This window comes from Borostomias antarcticus, assembly GCF_949987555.1.
Source record: "Borostomias antarcticus genome assembly, chromosome: 11".
NCBI classification, from domain to species: domain Eukaryota; kingdom Metazoa; phylum Chordata; class Actinopteri; order Stomiiformes; family Stomiidae; genus Borostomias; species Borostomias antarcticus.
In genome coordinates, this window is record NC_140244.1 from 9,112,431 (window position 1) to 9,134,586 (window position 22,156).

The 22,156-nt window shown below is 47.0% G+C and overlaps 1 protein-coding gene across 1 annotated transcript in view; it reads right to left on the reverse strand.

The window, feature by feature from the left end:
- pcbp4 (poly(rC) binding protein 4) overlaps nucleotides 1-10,476 on the reverse strand; it is a gene marked incomplete at both ends in the record, with an annotated part of 104,620 nt that extends 94,144 nt beyond the window's left edge. Inside the window, 4 exons of the mRNA XM_084445595.1 lie at nucleotides 737-853; nucleotides 8,299-8,331; nucleotides 10,102-10,125; nucleotides 10,369-10,476. Coding sequence (XP_084301721.1) covers nucleotides 737-853; nucleotides 8,299-8,331; nucleotides 10,102-10,125; nucleotides 10,369-10,476 — 282 coding nt within the window. The remainder of the gene's footprint in view (nucleotides 1-736; nucleotides 854-8,298; nucleotides 8,332-10,101; nucleotides 10,126-10,368) is intronic.
- Between the last annotated feature and the right edge of the window lie 11,680 nt (nucleotides 10,477-22,156).

A 22,156-nucleotide genomic window follows, 5' to 3' on the forward strand; every position in this document is an offset into this window, starting at 1 on the left:
GATAGGGTTAGGGGCTTGGGATAAGTCCTCCAGGGCTTTGGATGAGTCCTCCAGGGCTTTGGATGAGTCCTCCAGGGCTTTGGATGAGACCTCCAGGGCTTTGGAGGAGACCATGACACAGAGACAGTAGAACTTTATTACACAAGACTGTCTCCGGCTCTCTTTCTGGTGCTGGTCCAATATCTAACACATCAGAACCAACCTCCCCAACCGGTACGTATCTCCATCATTCAACCATTCAATCGACACAACGGACATCAGTTGTGTAAAATGCATTTTGTGTTATCCTTTCATGTCTCTCATGTGTTTGGCTCTGGCTTCTTCTGTCTCTGTGTGAGTGTGTTAGAGAAGCTGATCACAGATCAGATCACCAGGTTGTGTTCATAAGCATATTTAGACTGGGATCAATGGAAAAATGTGTGTACTGTACTGTCTTAGAGATGGGTAGGGCTTATCAGTGGTGCGTGTGTGCATGTGTGTGTGTGTGTGTGTGTGTGTGTGTGTGTGTGTATGTGTGTGTGCACTACCACCTATTTAATGAATGTCAACCTGTCACCAGGAGCTGTGTGCATGATATGAAGGTTAGACTCAGCACAGCCTGAGAGAGAGAGAGAGAGAGGGAGAAAGAGAGAGAGGGAGAGAGAGGGTGAAAGAGAGAGAGAGAGAGAGGGAGAAAGAGAGAGAGGGAGAAAGACAGACAGAGAGAGAGAGACAGGTAGAGCTGTATAGTCACCACCTCCTCCAGTTTAAAGGTGATCATGGTGAAGGCTCTGAAGACACAGTCTGTGGGCCCTGTGATGGTGATGATCCTCTCTGGACAGGAGCCCTCTGAGATGTTGATACGAGCGCTGCTCTGTGAGGATGAGATGGAGGGGTAAGGAGAGGAGGGTGGATGATGGAGAGAAAAGGGAGAGGGGAGGTGGAGGAGGGGAGGGGGCGTGTGCAGGAGAGGAGAGAAAGAGAGGAGAGGGGGATGGGGGAGGAATGGGCATGGAGAAAAGAGGAAGACAAGAATCAATTCGGCTGGTCTGTTCTGCTGGTCTGAGAGAGAAAGGGGAGGGAGAGGGAGAGAGAGAGAGAGGGGAGGGAGGGAGAAGGAGAGAGAGGGGGGAGGGAGGGAGAGAGAGGGGAGTTAAAGGAGAGGGAGAGAGAGGGGAGGGAGGGAAGGAGGGAGAGGGGAGGGAGAGGGGAGGGAGGGAGAGAGAGAGAGAGAGGGGAGGGAGAGAGGGAGAGAGAGGGGGGGAGGGATGGAGAGGGAGAGAGGGAGAGAGGGAGAGAGAGAGGTGAGGGAGGGAGAGAGAGAGAGAGAGAGAGAGAGAGAGAGAGAGAGACTCTCCCTCCTCCCTCCTCCCTCACCTCTCCTCTTCATCACATCACTTCAGAGGAACAGCCCACTCTAACACACAATTCACTTATGGTCCCTCCTAGACTGGGCTTGAAACATTGAGATATGCGTGGGGGAGGGAGATGAGAGAGGGGGAACGATGGGGAGGGGATATAGAGAGGGATATGGAGGAGGGGATATAGAGAGGGAGAGCGTTAGAGGAGAGGATAAGGGATTTTAGGGAGAGATGAGAGGAGAGGGGGATTGGAGAAAAGGAGGGGAGACAAGGGAGAAGGGATTAGAGAAGAGAGGAAGTAGAGAGATGCATGTACAGTAATTAGTGTGCTGTTCCTACCAGGCCTGTGAGTCATTCAGTAGAGATAGAGAGAGGGGGAGAGAGAGATAGACAGAGGGGGAGAGAGAGATAGAGAGAGAGGGAGAGAGAGAGAGAGCAAGCACTATACAACTCTCAAGCATGATCTAACCCTTGATCAAGGAGATTGGGTATATTGGTAGCTCCTATAGAAGGGCCCTCTACACAAAGAGAGAGCAATTAATTGACCTACATGACTTGGGAGAGGGCCAGACATTACTATTGACCTACGTGACTTGGGAGAGGGCCAGACATTACTATACAGTGTACAGTGATGTGTACTAAAAATGCTCACCAGTAATAAAACACAGTGCACTCAACTCAAGTGGTTTCAGTACAGTGGTAGCAGCATAGATCATGTCTCCATAATCACAGGGCATGAACTTAGTTATGTCGAGGCCACTGGGGCAAGGGTTAGGGTTAGGGTTAGGTGAGCTGACACCTTTCCACACAACCTGGTCCAGCCTGCCAGAGCGCAGTTCACCAGCGCTGGAGCCAGTGTCGTTCTTCAGCAGGTCCACGTACGTTACAGCTTCTTCCGAGCACCACATGTGTCTTTATCATGCTTGGGTTCCCAGAGGACGAGGTTTGAAGCGATGAGGTCAAGATGACGTATGCTATGGCTGGCTAGCCTCAGTCCCTGATGACGTATCTTTGTGGTCACCAGTGAGCATGAAAGTGGACTGGACTATTTGTTTTCCGCTGCTCAATAACAAGCATTAGCTATTTCTATATAAGAAGACGGATTTTACTCACAACTTCTTGACCATGACTACAGTAGGCATTTGCTTTATGAAGGGAAGTGTGCATGTACCCAGGCACATGTATACATGTTCAATGTGAACGTCAGAGTAAATCATCAGGTACATTTCCTATCCTATGACTTGGAAAGAACCTGGTCAAACATGCAAGCAATGGCCCACACTAAAGAGTCATCAGCATACTGTATGTACACGTTAAAACCTACAGACAAACCAATATTGTTAAAGGGGCACAGTCATGCTTGTTTCAGTTTATATTATTTGGTCCCCGGTTCAATCCCAGCTTCCAGAGTGTGCCGAAGTGTCCTTGAGCAAGACACTGAACCCCAAAATGGCTCCCATGCGGCGCGGTGGCACAGTACCCAGGACTGGCAACTCACAGCAAGAGGGCTTCCGAGCCTTTCTGAGTTTGCATGTTCTCCCCATGAAGCGCTTGGTCGGTCCCGTGGTGCGTCCCCTGCACGCTGCCTGCTCTCTGCTAATCCTAACCCCCGTGGTGCGTCCCCTGCACGCTGCCTGCTCTCTGCTAATCCTAACCCCCGTGGTGCGTCCCCTGCATGCTGCCTGCTCTCTGCTAACACTAACCCCCGTGATGCGTCCCCTGCATGCTGCCTGCTCTCTGCTAACCCTAACCCCCGTGGTGCGTCCCCTGCACGCTGCCTGCTCTCTGCTAACCCTAACCCCCGTGGTGCGTCCCCTGCACGCTGCCTGCTCTCTGCTAATCCTAACCCCCGTGGTGCGTCCCCTGCACACTGCCTGCTCTCTGCTAACCCTAACCCTGCACGCTGCCTGCTCTCTGCTAATCCTAACCCCCATGGTGCGTCCCCTGCACGCTGCCTGCTCTCTGCTAACCCTAACCCCCGTAGTGCGTCCCCTGCATGCTGCCTGCTCTCTGCTAATCCTAACCCCCGTGGTGCGTCCCCTGCATGCTGCCTGCTCTCTGCTAACCCTAAACCTGACTGCCCTCGGGGGACAGACGACAGGATGGGTTAAGAGCAGAGAAGAGTCTAATCGGTGGACTTTTGATTTGATTTGATTTGATTCACTTTATTTATCCCGAAGGAAATTAAAATGCCACGTAGCTCATAAAGCCATAAAAACAACACAAGACAACAATACACATATAGAAACATACAAGATAAGGACAGACCAAAAACATCAGACATGTACGTTGTTAAAAACAATGGATGTGTTGTACACCAAGTGATCTCCAGTTAAAAGCCATAGTGTCATAATGGTGCATTATTAATAAGTGCAATCCCTGTGGCCACGCCCAGATTGTGTGGAGTTGAATAATCTAATGGCTGTTGGGAGGAAGGACTTCCTCGAGCGTTCTGTGGTGCAGTGCATGGTGGTGAGTCTGTTACTGAAAGTGCTCCTGTGTGCCATCAGTGACTGGTGTAGTGGGTGCTGTGGGTTGTCCATGATTGATAGAACCTTCTTCAGGGTCCTCCTCTCAGCCACCTCCAGGACGCCCCTGTCATTCGAGTGTGTAACCCTAACCCTAACCCGTTCCCACCTCCCTACACTGTGTGTCTGTGTGTGTCTTACTGTGTGACGAATAAATAAATTGGATCATTGGACATCATTTGACATGTTTGCCGTTGCTTGGATGTTTGTATAGATCTTTTTCTTTTTCTTTTGTTTTTTTGTATTTGTATATTTAACTTGACTTGTTTTTATCTTAATGCACTATGTACGGCACTTTGGCCAGTGTAAACTGTATTTAAATGTGCCTAAAAAATAAAGTTTACGTACTTACTTTAAAGTTTTTCCACAATTTCAACGATTCCGTCTTCCATGTCAAGAAGTTGAGTTTAAAATTGTGTTTATTATATTGAAATAGATCATGTCTCTCATTGAGCAGCAGAAAACAAATGGTCCAATCCACTTTCATGCCAGTTCTTGTTTATGGAGACATTATTGATATGAACGCTGCTACCACTGGTTCTAAAAGCACCTGATGCAGTCTGTCATAGTGCACTGAGCTTTATTACTGGTGATCATTTTAGAACACATCACTCTACACTGTGTAGAGTAATGGAGGCTGGCTCTCTTTCAAGTCATGTGGGTTGATTCATTGCTCTCTCATTCTGTATAAGACTGTTTTATAGAAGCTCTAATCTCCTTGAGCAATTGAAGACACACCAAGCACCAAAGACAAGCCAGGCTAGGTCTCAGGGCTGGATAGAACCAAAGACAAGCCAGGCTAGGTCTCAGGGCTGGATAGAACCAAAGACAAGCCAGGCTAGGTCTCAGGGCTGGATAGAACCAAAGACAAGCCAGGCTAGGTCTCAGGGCTGGATAGAACCAAAGAGAAGCCAAGCTAGGTCTCAGGGCTGAATAGAACCAAAGACAAGCCAGGCTAGGTCTCAGGGCTGGATAGAACCAAAGACAAACCCAATTATAGCTGCTGCACAGCACTAGGTCGGGGCCGGGGGGAGTAAAAGGAGGAATGAGACAAAAGGCAAATATATGAGGGTCTAGGTGGACACACGTGTATATATACACAGACTGGTGCAGGCATATGTTCTCCTGTTAACTGCTACAGTTAGGAGATGGAACAAGGTTTGAGGTTCTGACATGGCCACAGCTCCTTTCTGTCCTGGCCACACAGTGAACTGCCCGCCGACATCAGGACTGCTCATATTTCATCAGGACTGCTCATATTTAATCAGGACTGCTCATATTTTATCAGGACTGCTCATATTTCGCCAGGGTGGGAATAGGCTCTTTGCACAAGCTCCACTACTTACTGAAATTCTACAGGCATATTTATTTCCTGAAATGAATTCAGTTGAGGCTACATTAATATCAATAAAACATTACACCGGTAGTATACAACTGTAGCCAGCTAGTGGCTTTGATGCGACGTGAAACTGGCACGCGCAACCAGCTGCAATGACTGCTGCTGCGTTGTGGTTCGTTGAGCGCAAGCAAGCAAACAAGGTCTGAATTGACTATATCGATAGCTAATAAATTATGACACGGTTCAAAATGCCTTAGCTATCTAGCCATTGCCCAACTATTCTTCTTTTTCAACAAAATCCAAAGCAGACAAAGTATCTATTTTTGCCCGGTGATGGCTAACGTGATGGCTAGCTAGCTAACTCCACAGACCACAGGCACAGCTTCAGTTAGCTAGCTAAGGTTAGCTAATGTTACTTTGCTGACAGACAGCATCGTTAGTGCTACGTAGATAGCTGACTTATTTAGTGCTTAACTGACTCAAACCTTCAGTCTTTAATACATGTGCAAGTTGACAGCCCGCTTGCTAGCATAGCTAGATGGAATCCGATTACACTGGCTACTGATAGCTAGATAGCTACCCTAGTACGTTGCACTATATTGCCTTTCCAGAATAATGCCGTGACTAAAGAGACTATCAACTGAAACGGATTGTGCTGCTAAGTGCATGGATGATTGCCAGGCGGTTGCTTGGCTATACTATAGTGCTACACTATAGTGCTACATAGCATTTCCAGTGAAGGGGCACAATGCTTGCTTGGCTCCATATGATTCAACCAAGATTGCATGACGTATGACAACATTATGGAAGCATCATTTTATACAAAAAGTATAAAGTGTATAGAGTGAACTATACACACTAACACCCTTACAGACTCCCAGCTTGGCATCATGTATCAATGTTTTGTTGGAGGTAATAAAAAGAGAGATTTATCTAGTCGCTGTGTTCATCTCAGAGTGACAGATCACCACATCATTATGCATTCTATTTTTATTACAATAAATAGTCTGCAATCTGTCTAGTAGGCTGCTGTTATCAAACACACACATACTGTGCTCACAAGCACACATGCTTAGACAAACCACACACAAACACGTACTCACACACAAACACACACAAGCTGTTTGTCAGTTTGATACCTCCAGTAGCCTCTATGTGACCCTCTGTCTCTGTTCTGTTGACAAACGAGGAATAGCACTCGCTCCTCTCCTTTCATCTCCTTGCTTGTATTATCTTATCCTCTCCCCTTTTTGCTTCTCTTCTCTCCCCTCCTCTGTTGTCCCCTAACCCTGCTCCCCCTCTCCTCTCCTCCATCCCTCTCTCAGCAGAATTAGAAGGATGGAGAGAAGAGCAGAGTAAAATAGAGTAGAGCACAACACTAGTGTACAATAGAGTAGAGCACAACAGAGTAGACTAGTGTAGTCTACTCTTCAGAGAAGAGCAGCAGGTGTGTGTGCACGTGTGTGTGTGTTTTTGTGTGTGCGCGTGCGTACATGCCTACATGTGTATGTGTGTGTGTGTGTGTGCGTGCGTGTGCGTGCATGCCTGCATGTGTATATGTGTGTGTGTGTGACAGACATGGCTTACTCATCCCCCATCCAGGTCCTGACTCCAGCTCTGTGCTTAGCCTGCACTGAATACTTGAAAAATGATGTACTGAAAACAAGTTTTGAGCAGCTATAGGTAGAAGTAGTGAATGTTTATGTGTAATCTGATCACCCAGGCAAAACAATAAAATACTCAGAAGGTTTTGAGGCTCGAAAATGACTAATACAACCATGGTCTACTGCTACATGCAAACGGTACCAATACTACCATTTAGTAGAACCTGCTATATGGTCTTGTAGATGCTCATCCAGGATCTTGTCATTCCCCGCCTAGACTCCTGCGACGTCCTCCTTGCTGGGGCCCCAGCGTCAGCCATTAAACCTCTAGAGCTACCCAGAAAGCTCGCCTGGGTTCGCCACCCCAAGTTCTCCCACACAACTTCCCTTCTCCATTCTCTACACTGGCTCTCTGTAACAGCTCTCATCCAGTTTAAAACTCTAGTACTACCCTACAGAGCAATGAGAGGAACAGGTCCCTCCAGGCCATGGTCAAGCCCTACATTGCCCCCCGACCCGACCACTGCGCTCTGCTACCTCGGGGTGAGTGGTTGCCCCGTCACTCTAAGGCCCCAGCGGTCGGTCGGCATGGTCACGGCTCTTCTCAGCAAACGGTACTATCAGTCAAACATTCTGAGAATTCTGATGGTAATTTTCTCCAAGTGATCAGGCTCTTGTGTGTTGTGTGTGAGTGTGTGTTTGTATGAGAGAGAGAGAGAGAGAGAGAGAGAGAGAGAGAGAGACAGAGAGAGTCACGTAATAGAGTGCTTGTGACGTGTCTGTTACCCTTGAGATCAGAATATTCAGTGTGGGTCCTGTTCGGTCTATGCTGTCATGATTGGAGGCACGGAGAGCAGGAGGAGGAGAGGAGGAGCAGGAGGGAGAGGTCAGGAGAGAAAGAAGAGGAGGAGAAGCAGAAGGGAGGTCAGGAGAGAAAGAAGAGGAGGAGGCGAGGAGAAGCAGGAGGGAGAGGTCAGGAGAGAAAGAGGAGGAGGAGGAGAGGAGGAGCAGGAGGGAGAGGTCAGGAGAGAAAGAAGAAGAGGAGAAGCAGGAGGGAGAGGTCAGGAGAGAAAGAAGAGGAGGAGGAGAGGAGGAGCAGGAGGGAGAGGTCAGGAGAGAAAGAAGAGGAGGAGGAGAGGAGGAGCAGGAGGGAGAGGTCAGGAGAGAAAGAAGAGGAGGAGAGGAGAAGCAGGAGGGAGAGGTCAGGAGAGAAAGAAGAGGGGATGAGGAGGAGAGGAAGAGAGGAGGCAAGGAAGCGACAAGGAGGAGAGGCAGGAGGAGAGGTTGAGAATTGCAGGACAGGAGGAGAGAGAAAGCAGAGGAAGAAGAGAAGAGGAGAGGCTCAGGTAAAGACTGAGAGGTCAAACGGTCTGCTGAGCATCACAGTGGCTTTGCCACGTCCAGATGGCTGCTTTTAGGCCTATTGTAAGGATGGAGGGATAAAAAGAGGGATAGGAAAGGCTAGAAGGGACTGCCAGACTTCTTACCTCCTCTCGTATTTTCTTCACCGTTTCTCCTTTCTGGGGGAGGGGATACACAACACGTTTAGACAGATATTGACACGATTGTGGCTGCATTGAATCATTTTACATGTCATTATATCCACTGTTTTCTTTCATGGAAGAACCCTATGAAGGTAAGCAGTATGAATATCAGAGTCTTGCTTTAGCTGTATTTCACTGTTTCCTGATGCTGGTGAACTTGCAGTTGTTTAAAGGCGATAACTGAACATCAGCTCTGCCCCTCTGCACAGCAATATGGCTCTTACATGAATGGATCCCTGGGGAGGATGCATGCCTGATTAGGGACTCTAGACTGGTGTGACTGGAGACTGATTAGGGACTATAGACTGGTGTGACGAGACTGATTAGGGACTATAGACTGGTGTGACTGGAGACTGATTAGGGACTATAGACTGGTGTGACTGGAGACTGATTAGGGACTATAGACTGGTGTGACTGGAGATTTGATGGTACTGAAATCAAGAGAAACCCTGAATACCAAATTAGCCCCTAGTCTCTACACCGGCATCTTAAAATAATAATGAAATAATAATAAAATAAAATAATCGGCCAGGTCGAATGATCCCCATCTTGCTTATGCCTATTTAAATTGTTCCCAGTGAGCAGGCTAGTGTCTTGCATGGCAGCATGCCGCCATTGGTGTGTGAATGTGTGTGTGAATGGGTGAATGAGAGGCCATTGTAAAGTGCTTTGTCCATTAAGGTAGAGAGCCGCTATATAAGTGCAGTCCATTTACCATCCGGCTGCCTAAGACCTCCAGGTATTATGTGTCTGTGGGGCTGAAGCTAAGATAGGTTTGGGATTCAGGTAGTCTCTTCCAGCCTCATGTTTCTCTGTGCTACCTTTAGGGACAGACAAGCAGTACAGCAAGCTATATATTATAGCTACATAGCTACATATAGTACATGGTCAGAAAATAGTAATGACTTTCACAATAAGGCGTTCCCACCCATAGATATGCCCTGCCCATTTAACCTGGGCAAGCGTCTCTCATTTGCTGCTACGACCTGTCACTCTTTCAATTTTGAACCGTCATTACGCCCTCAAAATACCAGCTTGGGTGGCAAAGTGGCCGTGACGTAATATTTGAGTCTGGAGAGAGACTAGCGCCATGCGACTATTGCAATCAAACTGAAATGGCACCACTAAAAGAAAACGGACATATAAACAATCCAAACAGGATCGCCCGGTGAACTAAACTCCTCATCCAAGTCGGACATAATTTCCCTTTTGAACGTGGCCATTGCAACTTGCTGTTGTGTTGATAGTAAGAGAATAGTCCACTCTTCTGCTCTTGTTGTTGTGAAGACAAATGTGCCAGCTAGTTAAGCTCCACCTCTCTAGTTACAGAGAGAGCAATATAGATCAGAGCAAACAAATGCGTTCATCAATAGTTGGACTTCAAAAATGAGGCTATATATATAAAAACTCAAATGACGCCCCGGCAGACTGTCCTCATATTTAATTTGGCGCATTGTGAAGTGTTTAAGTGAGTTTTCTTTGAAGTCAACCCTAACCCTAACATTAGCATGCGGCTAATGCCAGAACAACAATCAACAACATTATGGGTAAGTTGTAAATGTCCAAAATTCTGAACTATCCCTTTAAGAGGATGAGACTAGAAGAAGAATATGTTAATAGCTGTCCATTCAATTCATATTCTCTCTTTCTCTCTCTCTCTCTCTCTCCTACAGACAGACTGTCTGAACGCCCAAGGTTTCTACATCATCTCAAACCACAGAACAAGAGAGGACAGGAAGTGCTCACCTTGCCAATAATGCTGCCTACTTCCTGTGGGAGGAAGCAGAGAGACATGTCATCATACTGATCCCTGGACCTGGTCAGATTCTATACTACTATGCGTAGTAATTAATCCAATGGAACAGTCCAACCCTTGAGATGAGTCAGTTTGAGTTTACTTAATTACACTGAATTGAACTGAAATTAATTGCACAGAACCAAATTCATTTGAACTGAGCAAACAAACAAAAATGCATTGAATCAAATGAGTCAGTCCAGCCAGCGTTCCAGTACCTTGCCGTGCATGAGGAGCCGTAGTGTGAGGGTGACGTTCATGCCCCCGTCTCCAAAGTCCTGCTCACAGTTCATGGTTGAGGTGGCGTCGGTTGCTAGGAGACGCATGAAAGACGGCTGGTGGGCAGACGGGAACGGCGGACCGGTGGACTCCTCCCCTCGCTGGTCTCTCCCCTCGCTGGTCTCTCCCCTCGCTGGTCTGGACTGGGTCAGAACAGCACACTGTCAACTACAACCTCACTGCTGCTACCCGGGCAGCTACAGACTTAGATATATAGATTCTAACGACAGCGCCAACTCACTTTTCTATATGCTGCGTGGATGCAGAACAATGCTGGCTAGTTTTAAAATGTTTGTCTCATTTCACTCCCTAATCTAGGCTTAGATTGGGCTGGCTATGGCATCTGGGGTTTGAACCCTGTCCGATGAACTGACACACATGATCTTGTATGGAGGGGCACAGACGTACCACCGTGTGACTGAGCGTGTTTGTGTGTGTGAGAGATCACAGCAGAAGGACTGGCAATAGCTTTCAGGCAGCAGTGGGATAAGTGTAGGCTTCAGTATTGAGCTCCTTTATATCTCTGAGACAGCAGGCAGAACACACACAGCTGCTCTGTGTCTGAACACACCAACACACACATAGCTCAGGAGGTTAAGCAGCAGCTGGGGATCACGGCAATGTGCCGAAGTGTCCTTGATCAAGACGCTGAACCGCTAAATCGCTTGCGTGTGGCATGGTGGCACAGTACCTAGTACGGCGCCTCACAGCAAAAAGGTCTCCGGGCCTTTCCGTGTGGAGTTTGCATGTTCTCCCCGTATTCGCAAACGAAAAACATGCAGAAGATCGCTAATGCTATCAGTCCTTGGCGAAGATGGACAGGAGCGCTTGGTTGGCCCCCGGGTGTGGCTCATGCCCTTGTCTGCTCCCTTGTCTGCTCCCTTGTCTGCTCCCTTGTCTGCTCCCGGCTGCTTGGGGGAAGGATGCAATGTGGATACGAGCAGAGAGCCGAAACAGCCTACTGCATGTCTGAGTGACTAATAAAGCCTTCTTCCTCTTCTTATTAACACATACATAGACACACACACGCAGACACACACACACACACACACACACACACACACACACACACACACACACACAGACAGCTACAGTACATCTATCTATCCTAATATGTTAACACCAGCCTGTCCGTATTCCTGTGAGTTGGCTGGGCCTGCAACTCTCTTTGGCAGTGAGAGAGCTCCAGTAATCTATGAATATCACAATAATGATTTCAGCTGTGAGGAGATAGCTGGCACAACAAGCTAGCGAGCACTGCCATTTAGAAATTAATTGAAGAAGTGAGTTAAAACCTTAAATTTAAACTAAATAAGCCTCTGAGATTAGACTCATATGTGATGATACTTCAGGATAAAAATAATATAAATTGGCAGTGCAGACAGCATCCTCGACTGCATGCTAAGGAGACATTTGGCTTTGGTTGTTTTTGGTTGTCACACACACACACACACACACACAAATGGGAGCAAGCTCGAACACAGGCACCAGCACACGCACACACACGCACACACACACACACACACACACACACACACACGCACACCTCCACGCAGGCCCATCTGGCAGGGAATCCTCCAGCACCTTGATTAAGATCTCATTCATGCCTGTGTAATTGCAGCTGTGACAGTATGTGTTTACTGTCAGTGTTAACATCAAAATTGTATGTATGTGTGTGCGTGTGTGTGCGTGTGTGTTTGCGCGTGTGTGTGTGTGTGTGTGTGTGCGTGCATGTGTGTATGTGTGTGCATGTGCGTGTGTATGCGTGCATGTGTGTGTGTGCGTGTGTGTGTGTCTGTTTGGCAGAAAAAAAACACTCTTCTTGAAAGTAGGTCACAAATCTGATGTGTCTGGTGAAGCATGAATCCTGTAACAGATCCAGACCGCTGTTCTGGGTCCTGGCGCTCTGTCACACACATGTTGGGAATATGTTGAAAGCATGGGTTGGACTATTGCTCTCCAAGTCTGTACTGACACAAGCACACACAATAGGGCTGTACCCATCTCTGAATCGAATTAGATTCACCTGTTCAAATCAGAGATTTGACGTTTCGTTCCTCCTTTCTTCCCCATACGTCCAGGCTGAGGGGGGACAGCTGTCAAACTAACTCAAACTCGCAGGCAGATAGTCTCCTCAACTGCACATTTAAAGCGTGTGTGAATAGACTCATACTAACCCTAACCCTAACCCACTCATACGTTGAGCAGCTGTCGCTCACGCATTTAGACATTAGAGCTCAATATCTCTAGCGGATACCCAGCGGATATCTTAGGTAAGCAGTAACCCTAACCTTAACCTTAACCTAACCCTAACCCGTTGTGATATGGGAAATGCTTGTGATTGCTGGTGCATAGTAGCCTAGGCCTAGGCCCTGCCTTCTTCCTAACCCTAACCCTAGTAGCCTAGGCCTAGGCCCTGCCTTCTTCCTAACCCTAACCCTAACCCTAACCCTAGTAGCCTAGGCCCTGCCTTCTTCCCTCTGTTATATCAGTTGCAAGTCTCCTTTTATTGCACAACAAATAGCTACAGTAATAGACTATGTTTAAAAATAATGACTGGCCTGTCCTGTATAAATCACAAGGCAGGTGAGTGGTCTTAGCCCACCACTGCACCTTGACAGTGGAGCAAAAAAATGACTGCTCGACTTCAAGAATCTCAGTCGACTTAGGAGCAGCCCTAACACATACACACACACACACACACACACGCGCACGCGCGCACACACACACACACACACACACACACACACACGGACACACAGCAGCAGTAAAACTTGTTTACTTAATACTCTTTATTTCTCCTCAAACATCACGTCCAAATAGCTGCCATCTTTGTCTCCACACAACACATCCACATGTGTATCATTATAACAGTGGCGTGGGTACCTGGTTTAGGAGGCCTTATCATGGAATTACCTAAGGTATGTATGATTGGTCAGGGGCTTCTGCTGAAAGCATCTTTCAGCCAATCTCTAATTGCTGAGCCCACCCACTGCCTGCTTCCCAGTGATAAAATGCTAATGAAGAAAATTGGCGAAGCGGCGATCTCACTTCCTGTGGTGACAGGAAGCGCATGCTGTCAGACGTAATTCCCATAATGGATGATAGGCAACGCTGCTGAGAGCCATCTGCACACGCACACACACACACACACACACACACACACACACACGCACACACACAATGGGGATGAGAAAGGAAGACAACCATGTCACCTGTCTCTTTAATTGACCGCCTGGTTGGCAGTGGCTGCCAGAACAAATTCTCCTACAAAAGAGATCTCACTGAAACCAGCCTAGATGAATAGGGATGGGTTGACTAGAGGATTTTTTAGGCAGCCTATGGTCTAAAGGCGTAGCCAGTAGCCACATGCAGAATCAGAGCAGACCATGGATCACAGTCCTACTTAACACTATACTCTGGTTTATTGCACTTTTGTACTAATGTGATGGAAACGTCTGTTAAGGAGTGACAGAAGAATAAAGATGTATCTATCTATCTATCTATCTATCTATCTATCTATCTATCTATCTATCTATCTACATACTGCAGCTTTGAAGTCACTGAGTGTACACATTTAAACAGGATAACGCCTGCGGTCACATCAGACTTGGAAAATCAGTTTTTAGTTATTTATCACTGATCCTGTAGAACAGTCTTCAAAATGCCATCCATCTGGACACATGGGTTCCATTAGGGCCAATCAAAGGTTATGGATGGAGAGCAGAACTGACCCATTGCTACAGGAGTGGCCCATTGCTGGGATGAGGGCCTACAGGACAGTCGGTCATCCAGGACCCCCCCCCCTCCCCCCCAAGGATTCTGTCTGTCTGGGAGGAGGGCACAGTGGAGTTATCTATAGTGAGTCCTGGAGAGGATAGTCTCTCCCGTGGAGGAAGAGTAGCTTTGTCTTGTTAATCTTGAGCTTAAGGTGGTTCGCAGACATCTAAGGATTAATGTCTGCAAGGGCTGCCTTCCAAAAGAGATCTCTAACCCTCTCTAACCCTAACCCTAACCCTGTCTGAAAGGGACTACCTGCATAAATAAGATTAACTAAAAATAACTGCAAAATATAGCTGTGAGCAGCAATACAGGGGTCAAGCAGTGAGCACAGTGCACACAACACGCCATAACAACAGCTGGTGGTCAATTGAAGTGACCTTCTAGACAAAGTCAATATAACAGTTATGTAGCAAAAAATACGTAATACGTAATGCATAACATAATATAATGGTAATTAACGGAAATTCCCCCCCAAATTTTGCTTATTCATGATTGGGTCCTGAGTGCATGTACCAAGTTTGGTTTTGATACATCCAAATGTTGCTGAGATACAGTATGACCTCTAACCCTAACCCTAACCTAACCTTGTCTATTTGGTGGCTTCGCCCCTGATTTCGATTGCGTGTAATGGGCGAATGCTTCTGAAAATCAAAAATCCCATCTGATAACTTTTGTGAAGATTAACCCTAACCCTAACCCTGGCATGAGATTTAAAAAAAAAAAAAATCTCATAAAATCCAATATGGCGGATGTTGAACTAGGCTTGAGCCAAGGAATCCAACGGTACCTAATTTTTGAAAATTGGGTATATTGGTCAAAAGTTGCATGCATAAACACGCCGCTTACTTTGACACATTGGTGCCGCTAGATTGTTCGAGGTGTCGAAATGAGACTTGGTGACAAGGGTCACGGGACTGTCCTGAATGAGTTTGCCAAATTTCATAGCTTTTGACCTTACGGTTGTATGGACTGCCATAGACTCCAATGGCAGAAGAAGGCATTTACTATTAAGATAATCGACAATCCCTCTGGTGGCCTATGCAGCTTCGCTTCCTGGCCCCCAACTGTATTATACACACACAGATACATGTGCATGTTCGGGGTTAGGGTTAGGGTTAGGCTAACCCTTGCACTGTTGATCTAGTTAGTATTACAGATAGAGTCAGATGTGGTAGCTCTACATAGTAAAACGTTGTGTATGAGGGTTCATCTAGTAACACACACATATATAGATATATAACACACCAGAATTTGGGTTGGTCTGTGTGCAGAGTGGCAGGTGTGCGTGTATCGGGTGACCTATCCATGTGGTACTGTAGGTCCGCATGAGTGTGTATCTAGCATGAGTGTGTATCTAGCATGAGTGTGTATCTAGCATGAGGGTATATCTAACATGAGGGTATATCTAGCATGAGGGTATACCTAGCATGAGTGTGTATCTAGCATGAGTGTATATCTAGCATGAGGGTATATCTAGCATGGGTGTGTATCTAGCATGAGTGTGTATCTAGCATGAGGGTATATCTAGCATGAGGGTATATCTAGCATGAGTGTGTATCTAGCATGAGTGTGTATCTGGCTGCAGTGGTGGTGGAGAGCGAGATCTCTATGTGAGGAGAGTGAGTGTGTGTGTAGCTGCAGTGATGGGGTTAGGGAGGGTTAGGGAGGGTTAGGGTTAGGGAGGGTTAGGGTTGGGGTTAGGGAGGGTTAGGGTTAGAGATCTCTATGTGAGGAGAGTGATTGAGGGCCGCTCTTTAGAAGCAGATTCATTACATCATGCTGGGGGTGAAGGCTGAGAGCCTGTGTGTGCGTGTGTGTGTGTGCGTGCACGTGTACGTGCATGTGTGTGTGTGTGGGCGCTGCCGTGTGTGTCCTTCAGTGAGATTTCTATGACCAGCCAAGCATCTCACCCCAATACAGGAGAGGAAATGAATTATTGAAATGCTTTCAGATGCTTTAGCACAGGATGGGGTTAAAGTCCTCTCTAGCCTTTCTGCCTTACACACACACGCACACACACACACACACACACACACACACACACACACACACACACACACATGCACATATGCACACACACACACACACACACACACACACAAACACACACACACACACACACACACATGCAAGCCCCCCAGGAGTGTCCCTGAGTGTGCTGACATCATGCAGAGCTGATTCATGGCTCGGTCTCTCCTGGAGGAGGTCAACTACAAGGCCATCATCACAGCAGCTGCTAGACCAGGTACAGGCGTCGGCCCGGGCCACAGCAGGAAAGCCAGCTCCTCTAGCTGACCCAGTGGTCAAACGGCAGGCCCAGACATATGCTTCAGAACACAGGTCCAGGCTCCGGTGAGAGCAGCTGTACCCTGACCCTCTCAACAAGCACAGCTACATTTGCTACCCTGACCCTCTCAACAAGCACAGCTACGTTTGCTACAACCATTGTGCATTATCACATATGTAGGTTTACATTATCTGCGGGTCTGCCTCAGTGATCTGGATGGACTCACTGTCATGCACCCTACAGCCCCAGACACACTGGTGCTCTTGTACGGTATAGGCAAAGGTTATGGACTATAGGCTAGCACTATGGGTACAGGTTATGAACTTTTGGCTAGCACTATGGGTACATGTTATGGACTAGAGGCTAGCACTATGGGTACAGGTTATGGACTATAGGCTAGCACTATGGGTACAGGTTATGGACTATAGGCTAGCACTATGGGTACAGGTTATGGACTATAGACTAGGGTTAGGGTTAGGGTTAGCTTAGCACTACAGGTGCAGTGGTCTCATTCTGGTGTTTTGATACCACTTTACATTACAGCACTGTAATATAGTAATACCCTGGTAATAACATAGTAATACCCTGGTAATAACATAGTAATACCCTGGTAATAACATAGTAATACCCTGGTAATATCTACATTATTACTGGGGAATTACCAACAAATTACTAGTAGTTACCAGTAGTAGTTACCATGTAGTTACAAACTAAGTAACTACATGGTAACTATGTACCAAATTAAATTAATTCATTAATTCTAGTATGCTTTTAACCTTTTACGTTACCCCACTTGCTCCAGCACGCATGCCACAGCGCGCAAACTGGCTATTCTCCGTCTGTAGGCTACACTCACGGCTCACATTCTCTACGCTACGATCGCCGTCCATCATATTCTAAGTCATCTTCTATATCCTCAAAATCTGATAAATATTCAGGCATATTGCACACAATATTCCAGGCACCAACAAGCCGATCATAGTGTAGAGAATGTGAGCCGCGAGTGTAGCCTACAGACGTAACGGAGAATAGCCAGTCTGCGCGCTGTGCGCATGCGTGCTGGAGCAAGTGGGGAAGCTTTTTCGTTTCTAAAGACGTTTCTAAAGATCATATTACAGAGGCATGTGAAAAACCACAACAAGCCCTCGCTCTATGTAAGCACAACTAGCGATTCATAAAGACAGATTGATGAAAACAACCGTTTCGCGGCAGAAAATAGATTTTTGAGAAGCTGCATTCTCAGTGCCCCGTCCGCCGCCATTACATCAATCAATCAATCAAAGCTTTATTTGTATAGCGCTGTCAAAAACGAGCATTCTCCTTTAATACTGTCTATCACACATGATTTCTACCTAGATAACCCTGACAGTGTGTGCATAAAAGACACAATTAAAACACAGCACAAGTCATATCCAAACAATCCCTCCAACCACACAGTGAACCTGTCCTCCCCCACCCATGATGCATGTCGTCAGCATGTACAGTTGTGGAATGAAATTGGTCGTATTCTCGTCGTTCTAGCGCTCAGTAAAAATGGGCAAATGTGAAGAGGGGACACTACTGGATACCTCTTGGCCTACAGAATCTAGCTAGCCTTGTTTCGAGCAGTTTGCAGTTGATTAGCATTGTCATAAGCACGGAGAATAACTGCACATTGACCGCCATTCTGTGGGGACTACATTCAGGAGCTAAATAAATGTCCCCATTCATTCTCTAATAACCGAGCCGGAAGCCAATATGTCAATTATGTGGGGTAATGCCACTCTGACGGGCACCACCTCCCAACACTCACATAGACCCTGTTTAGACTTGGCTTTAAAATGTGTTTTGTGTCAAGTGGACAGCGAGACAGCGCAGTTTACACCTGTGTCTATCATGTGTCTCCAAATGTGTCCAGCTGACCACTTGTGTTCATATAGTAACCATAGTAACTCACTCACTCCTGCCTATGTGTGTGTCACACAGCTGTTTCATGTAAACAAATCAATAATCATTGTGACTTGGACCAGATTTTTTTTTTTTAAGTGTGCAAGACAGCAACCAAAGATGTTTGAACTAATATACATAATAGGACTATTCCAATTCAACTGTTTTGATTGATAGGACAAGTCATTTGCAACTTGGAAAAGAGTGCAGGATAAGGCGAAAAAATTGAAATATTATCCTGCTTTGATGATGTGCTTACCTGTTACGTCCTTGTCGGGTACGCATCAGGACGCGTTTAGAGTACTAAAGATATGTGGTCAAATGCGTCCCTGACCACCTCGGCAAGTGGTTTGAGCAAACGTTTCACAACTAACCTTGGTGGCCGTTTACACTTGTATTTAGCACTGTCCACTTGTGATCTGATCGCCCAAAACACATTTTAAAACCAAGTCTAAACAGGGTCATAAACAGCTCCACCTATTTTGTCGCAAACTTATAAATAATGGCAAAACACACCATTGGGTGGTACAAAAATTCCAAATGCCTATTGTGCTCATCTTTGCCTATAGAGTGAGTGGTATTGTGGGACTATAGCCAGGCCATAAGTGTGTATACTAAATACTTTAGCTATCATGTATACTAAACCTTGATACTGGCCTGTTTACAGGGGGCTTGGGATGACTGGTCAGCTCACTCATCTCTATAACCTGATTGGATTGGACATGTCACGCAGCTGTGCTAAATCATGTTATTGGCCGGTTGTCACTCAGGGATGATGTGAAGGACGGCGAGGCTGTGAATCACACTTCCTGCTCTGGTGCTCGGCCTCAACTCTGGAGGGAGCGCTCGGACCACGTGGCAATGTGGTGATGTCATCGTTTGCCATTAAGTGACGGCTGTGAGTGAGTGGAGGATAGAGGCAGGCATCTGAGTCAGGGTGACACCAGCCTCTATTTAGAGGTTGAGCCTGGGGGGGGGGTCGTGAGAAACGGACGAGCAGTCGGACGGAAAGAGAAAGAAAGAGAGCGATAGAAACAGAGAGAACACGAGAGGGTGAGGAGATGAGGCGGTCAGACAGACAGACAGACTGCCAAAGACTCCTCCCCTCCCCTCTCTCCTCACTCCTCCACTCCCCTCTCTCTCCTCACTCCTCCCCTCTCTCCTCACTCCTCCCCTCCCCTCTCTCTCCTCAATCCTCCCCTCCCCTCTCTCTCCTCACTCCTCCCCTCCCCTCTCTCCTCACTCCTCTCCTTTCCTCTCTCTCCTCACTCCTCCCCTCCCCTCTCTCTCCTCACTCCTCTCCTCCCCTCTCTCCTCACTCCTCTCCTTTCCTCTCTCTCCTCACTCCTCCCCTCCCCTCTCTCTCCTCACTCCTCCCCTCCCCTCTCTCTCCTCACTCCTCTCCTTTCCTCTCTCCTCCTCTGTTCTCTCCTGCTAGTCTGCCAGTCCTGCTGCTGATCACTGTAATCACATGGAGCCTAATGCTAGGATGCTCAGGAAGCCGCCACACAGCACCTTATTAGCAGGGCAAGATCCTGAGCCAGACAGGCAGGCTAAGTACACACCAGTCACACTGAGGTCAGGAGGGGTGGCGTCTGACCCCACCGACGCAGTTGTTTGGAACTGTGAACAACAGCATTCGCCAATAGTATTTGACGCAGGCTTGAAGGAGATCTGCGTTGTTTAATGTGTTTCTAAACAATGTGAATATGAGCATGTAGGGCCAGATGAGAGGCAGTGTTTCTGAAGGGCCGAGTGGACTCATGGCATTCTGAAGTGTCTGGTTAAGTAGAACAGTCAGAAGGCATGTGAAGAGCTGTGTGTGTGTGTGTGTGTGTGTGTGTGTGTGTGTGTGTGTGTGTGTGTGTGTGTGCACGCATGTGCGCGTGTGTGCGCGCGCGCATGTGTGTGGGAGTGTGTGTGTGTGAGAGAGAGAAAGGCAGATAAATGGCAGTAGTGACCTTGGACACTTGGGGGTCTCCTGACCAGTAGAGATTTATGAGGGGTTTTTGGACTAGCCAGCCAGACACAGGCACGCACGCACACACACACACACACACACACACACGCACACACACACACACACGCGCGCGCACACACACACACACACACACACACACACACACACACACTAGTCACACAGTCCTCGAACCACACACATCACACCACAACAGCAATGGAAAACATGTGCTGCAAACAGACTGGCAGCCTTGTCATAGTCCTTAACACACACCCATAAACACAGACACGCACATGCACACAGACACACACACACATGAACACACACAAACACACCCATAAACACAGACAAACACATGCACACAGACACACACACGCATGCATACTGGACACATAGATTCGGGATCACACAAACACACATAGACATGTATGCAATGTGCACGTACAGTATGTACTCATAGCATACTACTGTACATGTTGGGGCCAGAACACAAGAGCACACACACACACACACACACACACACACATTCATTCATTCATTCACACTGAGAGGGAGACATGAATACATAGCTGTGATAAAGAGCAGACTTCAATTCCACAGAGAGAAGGACAGAGAGGACCGGATTTGAACCCTCGGTGAGGAGAAAATAAATAGTGCCTGAGTGATCACACTCACACTGACACACACACACACACACACACACACACACACACACACACACACACAGACACACCATGGTCTGGCTCACACACACCTACAGTACAGTAACTACACACGCTGTACACACACACAAAACCATGGACAGGACATGAACAAGGCTTCAGTCAGTCAGTTTGATTCTGTATCAATCATGTCTGCATCAGAGAAGTGACATTCCCGACATTGAATAACTGTATTTGTAGAGAGAGGCAGAGAGAGGGAAAGAGAGAGAGAGAGAGAGAGAGAGTGAGAGTGAGAGAGAGATAATGCCCCTAATAAATGCAAACTAATATTTGTCTATTTACTTATACTTAATCTATTTGCACATTGATGAACACTGTAATAATGTAAAACAAATAAACAAACAAACACTTGGGGGCGAATTCACTAAAGCGGAATTGCGGCCGTTAATTGCACCATTACATTGCGCGTCAGTTGCTATGTGCTCCGTTTTAAAAACCTATTCACTAAAGACATTGCGCTAATAATATCCCAGAGCAAACACGCCCAGTCGGTGTTTGCGGCTGAGTGCAATTTGCTGCTGATATAGGAAATGACTATAAATACTGCGCATACAGCGCATACAACTCGTATGCATATCATTGGACGATGGCAGACAGAAAAAGAAAGATACGATTTTCAGACAGCGAACTTGAAGGCCTCACGGGCGAGGTTCAAAAACATGTCTCACAGCTTTCCGCAAAAAATATCACGACTGCAGCAAAAAATCATATTTGGGGTTTAATTTCCCAATCAGTCAGTGCCATTTGTGTGTGTAACGCGGAAGACTGCAAACGGAGGTGGAATGATTTGAAAAGACGAACAAAGGAAAAATTGTCATTTTATGTTATGCAAGTTGCAGCACGATGATCTGGCATACTTTTGGGGGAGTGTATAACATTGCCCCACCGGTACGATCTAGGCATCTAAACGGCTTTTCAGGATTCCAAATGTGCACTCAATCACACCGCGCGTCCTGATGTGAGCCCAGTTGTACGCCGCCTCTCCAACGTTGGAAGGATTACGCACGGGAGTCATCATCCATGGCTGAAGATGATACCTGCCGTCACCT